Below are 6,000 nucleotides of genomic sequence, written 5' to 3'. Positions count from 1 at the left end.
TGATTTCAATGAGAATAACAGATAAACTCACATTTCTATGTGCATTTGGTGGGGTCGCCCAAAAACATATATATATTGCAGCTTCAAGATCTATGAAGGTCTAGAGTTGAATCAATGTGTGCCAGCCTGCCATTCAATAAGTTATTTTGTCATAAAACAATATAAAGCAACACCAGTAGATGTGTGAGGTGGGCAATGCAAATAAGTATATGGGGGCAAAAAAAAGGTCTAAAATACAATAACACGTTTTATATAATTTGCCTGCTTTTGGACATAAATTCCACAGTTCACATACTGAAGACTTCAACTTCAGTCAGTCCCCCTCCTTGCTTTCCGCAAAACCAGGCAGTACCTCCCCCGGTGTTGCCTTGTAACATGAACGAGCCGCACTTTGTTATTCCCTGTTTTTTCTTCATCATGGACAAATCTCGGTGAAGTTCTCGCGAACGGCGTTCCATTGCGTTCCGTTTGTTTGATGCGCTGGTGATGATGGGACGCGGTCTTTCACTCACTGAATCATACCCGACTAGATGAAATACCGATTTATATATTAAAAAGGGCATTTTGCTGACTTCTGCATTTCTTGCCAAATGCTTGCAGGTATGATTGTTTTGTTTACTCTCCATTTCAATCAGTTCACGTTTTAGGCAGGAATGTATCGACACAGGCCAGGCATTACTAATCAATGATCATCAACTTCAATTTCGATTACAGTTGCATTATTTACGTTGCATTGTGATTGTCTATGAGTGATTAGACTACTACGACCATTATGAGAAAATGTAATCGTTTTATCACCATTACGCATCACACTATAGCCAATGTACAGTATTTCCATTCATTCATCATCGTTTCCATATGAATAAAATCATATTTCTGGTCAGGTTCATACCTATGTTGTTCTTTTATCAAGCTGTTTCTTTTGTAGTCTTGCTGCATTAAAATAAAGATGTCGTTTAATGTAGGCAAGTCTATGACAATATGTATAGTTGAAAAACAAATATCAAATCAAATAGTTCCATTTTTCAATCATGGTATCATCAGGTGAAAGTAGGCTATTGTTGGAGCCCAACGTTAGTTAGGCTACTACTTGTCTTAATAAGCCAGTTCCTATGCCAGATAACTGTTTCAAACCTATAACGGACTTCACTACCAGCGGCATCTGCCGGTGAGACGCTATTGCAAAGATAAGCCTTCAATAACACTAAAGCAGTTTGTGATGACTGTTGGGGATAGAGCACCCTCTGCTGGCCTGAGTCCTCATTTTATACACCAGTCACCTATGTCTTTCTTTTAGCTCACTCTTCCCTCCTCTCTCCTCTGTTTCTTAGGCTCTGGTGGAGCAGTGTGATGGGCCCCATTCCCCTGTGTCTGCTGCTCTGTGCCCTGCCCCTGTGTGTTCCTGTCTGGGGGGGCCACGGTGATGATGATGATGATAAAGAGTATGGCTGGTCCGTGCAGAGTATCCCGTTGATTCTGGACAGGCACACAGTGCATCTGCGGACTCCCAAATTTGGGGGGAAGGGTGATGGGGCATGTGGGGATGCTCACACATTTGGGGGGAAGGATGAGGGGAAAGATGGGGAGGGGGTGTGTGGGATAGAGTGTCAGAGCGCTCTCCCCCCTCCCGACCAGGCCACGGTGGAGAGCATGCTGGGATACGAGACGGTGTACGAAAACGGCACGCGCACATACACCGATGTCACACTGCAGGGCCTGAATGAGACGACTTCACGCACACCCTCACACACTCGCAGGAAACGTCAGGTGTACGGCTTAGACGGGCGCTTTGTCATCTCAGACAGCCACTTTACCACCAACTACCCGTTCTCCACGGCGGTCCGCCTGTCCACGGGCTGCTCCGGGGTCCTGGTGTCTGACAAACACATCTTGACGGCAGCCCACTGTGTCCACGACGGGAAGGACTACCTGCAGGGGGTCCGCAGGCTGAAAGTCGGGGTCCTACAGGTCAAATCTAAACAAGGTAGGGGGGGGGGGAGGAGGGGGGGGAGGAGGAGAGGTGGGAGGAGAGGAGGAGATGTGGAAAGGGTGGGAAAGGTGAAAGGAGAGGAAGAGGTTGGAGAAGAGGAGGAGGATGGGAATGGGATAGATGAAGAAGGACCGAGACAGGAGCAGAGACGGAGAGGAGGGAGGCGGAGAGGAATGAAGGGAAAGGGGGAGATACAGAACGCGGTTGATGGGGAGACCGGAGCAGAGGGAGGTGAAGAAGGGAACACAGAGAAGGAGAGCAGAGAGGGAGGGGGTAGGCAGAGAAGGAGAGGTAGCAGAAGTAGCCGTGTACAACGCAGCACAGAAACTAAAAAGCAGCCCTCCTTCCGCTGGACACGCGTGAAACAAATCCACATCCCCAAGGGTTGGATACACACAGGGGACGATGACACTAACGCCGTCACCCCTGACTATGACTACGCCCTCCTAGAGTTGAAACGGCCAATCAAACAGAAGCACATGGAGCTGGGGGTGGCGCCCGCTGCAAAGCCTCTCCCCTTAGGTCGCATCCACTTCTCAGGGTTTGACAATGAGCCAGAGGGAGGACAAACGGAGGGAGAGAAAGAAAAGGTGGTCTATCGCTTCTGTTCAGTGACGGAGGAGTCAGACGACCTGTTGTATCAGCACTGTGACGCCCAGCAGGGGGCGTCAGGTGCTGGCGTATACATCCGGCTCAGACAGGAAGTGGAGGGGTCCAATAAGAGGAAGTGGCAGCGGAAGGTGATTGGAGTGTTCTCAGGGCACCGCTGGGTGGAAGGGGACCAGGGTGAAAAGAGGGATTATAATGTGGCGGTGAGGATCACTCCACTTAAATACGCTCAGATCTGCCACTGGATCCATGGGGATCCCAGCATGTGTACGAAGGCCTGAGAAGTCAGGGATCTGCTTGATCTGTCAGACTGATCAGAGGAAGAAACAAATGTTCATCTAGAACTTTTCACTGAGACCTCAAAGTGCTGAAATGGTGGTCAACGAACTACCAAATGGCCAGCACAGACAGATCAGATGGAATAGGATTTTGGAATATGGGATGATTTTCATGCTCCGGTCGGTCAATCAAACAGATTCCTATCCAGAATGCCAAAAAATGATTTTGAGGTCTCAAAATTCTATGGTGCTCTCCAAACACTAACATGTTTTTCAGTCTTATATGCCTTGATGTGTTGCTTCCAAGAAATGCCCATTGTGCACGTAACACTAAGATTAATTCCATTGGTGCTCATTTTTACCATCTCTGCATGATTCATAGTTTTGCTATCTGACTTAAATGTAAACGTGTATTTTCTTGAGTATTTCCTAAATATAAATTTAGCTTGTTAAAAATAATTTGTATTTCTTTATATTAAAGCCTACCATTGAATACCAAAAAATGTGTGATGGACTGAACATCGAGCATGAATGACAACAGTGAAGACATCAGTGTATTTGAATTTTATTGGATCTCAATGGGACTCACATGCAAGTGGGGGAGAGGAGAGGAGTGATGCCATCCAAGAACCAAACAACACTGCCTTCAACCAAATATATAGCAAACATTGTTATCCACATTATTGTTTATGATACATGTTCTGTATCTTTTTCTTTCTCAACACATTAAGATAGTCACTTTGGAAGAGAAACGACACATGGAACATCCAGTGTATATATGAATACTTTACAGCCAATTAGTTCGCAACACCCCTGGAGTGTTGCTACAGGGGACGATACAACCATACTGATCACTGCATCACAATGACCTTGGGGAAGTGTCCCAATAATGTTTACAAACATTTCCTTGTCTCATTCACTCCATGACCACTGATAGGTGTAAGGACTGCATTATTTCCACCAACTGCCTTTCATCTATCGATTCAATTCCGATAATTGGCCGTTAAGGAAAGGAGACAAGTATATTTTGATTTTTAAAAGTATTTGGATGATCAACTTCACTTGACATGCTTAAATGCAGTACCACTTCACACCAACAGGGAGTGCAACAGTAAACACTGGGACTGAGTTTGCATTCAATACTGCCTTCAAATACAGATAGGGAGATACTGTACAAGGGAAAGGATCTTTTTTGAATCTTCTTACATTTTTTTCAATCTTACAATTCATAGACATAATTAAAATATACAATACATTTTCTCTCAAAATAAAGACTAAAGAAATATATGTATAATCTATCATTTAAAATATTCAAAAACACATATGTCAATTTGAACACATTTTGCATGTAACACACAATAAAAAAAACGGACAAAATAAAAACAAATATGAATTGAATGGAAAATGGAAGTTGTCATATGATTCGTCATATCGTATACCCAGATTTGTGATGATGCATATTTCAATTTTCATCAATATACACCCATAGAACTGTATAAGAGGCTGGATGGATCAATGAATGGAGAGAAGTACAACTACGTGTTGAATAACCTCAGCAACACAGCTTAGTACAGAATTTGATTGGACAGCAAGGGAGGGGATAGGGCAGGGATTGGCCAGTGAGGTTTACACACACCGAACACAGTCCATGGTTAACAACACATTCCAACTCAGCTCTTTCAGGGAGTACCAGAATGATTCAAAATACAATATAATTTTTTATATTACATTTTTTGTCTTAATTTAAGTAAAGGATAACATTGAAGTACACTCACACACACAAAAACAATTTTGTTTTCTGTATTTATGATTCACATCCACGGTTTGTGCTAAAACATCAGACAGAGAGGGAGGGCGGGGTTACGGGGAAGTCAGAGGGCAGGGGTCGTAATGCTGATGGCTGATTGGCTGAAGGGACTTGGGCGTGACAGGAAGGCGGGGAGTGCACACATCCACATCCATAGAGCTCCAGACACAACGACAACCTCTGGAGAGAAGAGAGAGAGGAGAGAGAGAGAGAGTTGATTACCACAATGTTATTCTGTAACTCTCTCTTTTCATTGCATTGCGTGTATGTAGTTCGGTGCCGCTGTAAGAGAGAGAGCCCTACCTTGGAGGGTTAGAGGGGTTTACATGAAGTCCTTGATGTTGAGGTCATCCAGGGCATTCTTGGGGGGCGGAGGCCTCCTCGGACTCCCGGCCATCCCTGGAGATCCCATCTGTCACAGGAAACACTGTGTCATGGAATAGGTGTGTGTGTGTGTGTGTGTGTGTGTGTGTGTGTGTGTGTGTGTGTGTGTGTGTGTGTGTGTGTGTGTGTGTGTGTGTGTGTGTGTGTGTGTGTGTGTGTGTGTCGTACCGGTGCTCCTGGGGTTGAAGGGGCTCCAAAGCCTGGCCTAACCATGGGCATCATGGGAGCTCCAGCCCCGACCGCTCCGCCCTGAGACAGAGAAAGGAGACAGTCAGACGCTATGGCAGCTACTATCTCTCACAGTGGCACCAAACTAAGTGGGCCACCTAATGGGGTCATTGGCCATCTTAGGTGCTCCTAATGGTCCTAGACCGAGGGCGGGGTGGTCTTACCATGCTGAATCCTTGGTTAGACCCCATAAAAGAAGGGGACCCCATTGGAACGTTCTAGGGGTGTGGAGGGGGGGAAGAGGAGGTGGGATGTTACTACACTACATACAACACAGGCACAACAAAGACAACACTGCAACAGCAAACACACAGACATATCATTGAAACACACAACACAGACAAAGACATCATTAAAACAGAATCAACACAGAGCGAGGGAGAGAGATCACATAGAAAACCTAGCCTCTAAAATCCATTTCAGGTGATTTGCTCAAGCAGAAGCATTTGAAGAGCACAGGGTCAATTATTGGAACACATGATCAGGCAGACCAGTTTAATCAGCTAAATATCAGATTTTTATATCAGTAGTGAGGCTTTGGCTAAATTAACAGCTGAAGCCATGGGGTAATACAGCAACTATAGACCCTATAGCGAAAGCTTTTTGGCCAAATGAAGCCATGGTAAGTGCAGCTTATTAAATGATGAAGCTAAAGTGATCTAAATGTGACTGTTTTGTAGTGTGTTTTGTTTGGACCCTGGGAA

At 45.0% G+C, this 6,000-nt stretch overlaps 2 protein-coding genes across 2 annotated transcripts in view; one reads left to right on the top strand and one right to left on the bottom strand.

Annotated features, from left to right (window-relative positions):
* Positions 1-416: 416 nt before the first annotated feature.
* LOC139407197 (inactive serine protease 35-like) lies at positions 417-3,441 on the top strand. The gene is made up of 2 exons (XM_071150755.1): positions 417-600; positions 1,332-3,441. Exon 2 carries the CDS (start codon positions 1,351-1,353, stop codon positions 2,878-2,880), a length of 1,530 nt encoding a protein of 509 aa, XP_071006856.1. The 5' UTR covers positions 417-600; positions 1,332-1,350; the 3' UTR covers positions 2,881-3,441.
* The window catches only part of LOC139407198 (clathrin coat assembly protein AP180-like), a 44,074-nt gene continuing 41,504 nt past the window's right edge, over positions 3,431-6,000 (bottom strand). Inside the window, exons 21-24 of the mRNA XM_071150756.1 lie at positions 5,461-5,514; positions 5,237-5,317; positions 4,988-5,096; positions 3,431-4,864 (exon numbers count right to left, since the gene is read on the bottom strand). Coding sequence (XP_071006857.1) covers positions 5,007-5,096; positions 5,237-5,317; positions 5,461-5,514 — 225 coding nt within the window. The 3' untranslated portion in view covers positions 3,431-4,864; positions 4,988-5,006. The remainder of the gene's footprint in view (positions 4,865-4,987; positions 5,097-5,236; positions 5,318-5,460; positions 5,515-6,000) is intronic.

This window comes from Oncorhynchus clarkii, chromosome 4, assembly GCF_045791955.1.
Source record: "Oncorhynchus clarkii lewisi isolate Uvic-CL-2024 chromosome 4, UVic_Ocla_1.0, whole genome shotgun sequence".
Lineage (NCBI taxonomy): Eukaryota > Metazoa > Chordata > Actinopteri > Salmoniformes > Salmonidae > Oncorhynchus > Oncorhynchus clarkii.
This window is presented reverse-complemented; position numbering and strand designations above follow the sequence as displayed.

What these genes read in the sequence shown, in the direction of transcription:
- LOC139407197 (XM_071150755.1), top strand. Translation starts at nt 1,351, where the DNA reads ATGGGCCCCATTCCCCTGTGTCTGCTGCTCTGTGCCCTGCCCCTGTGT.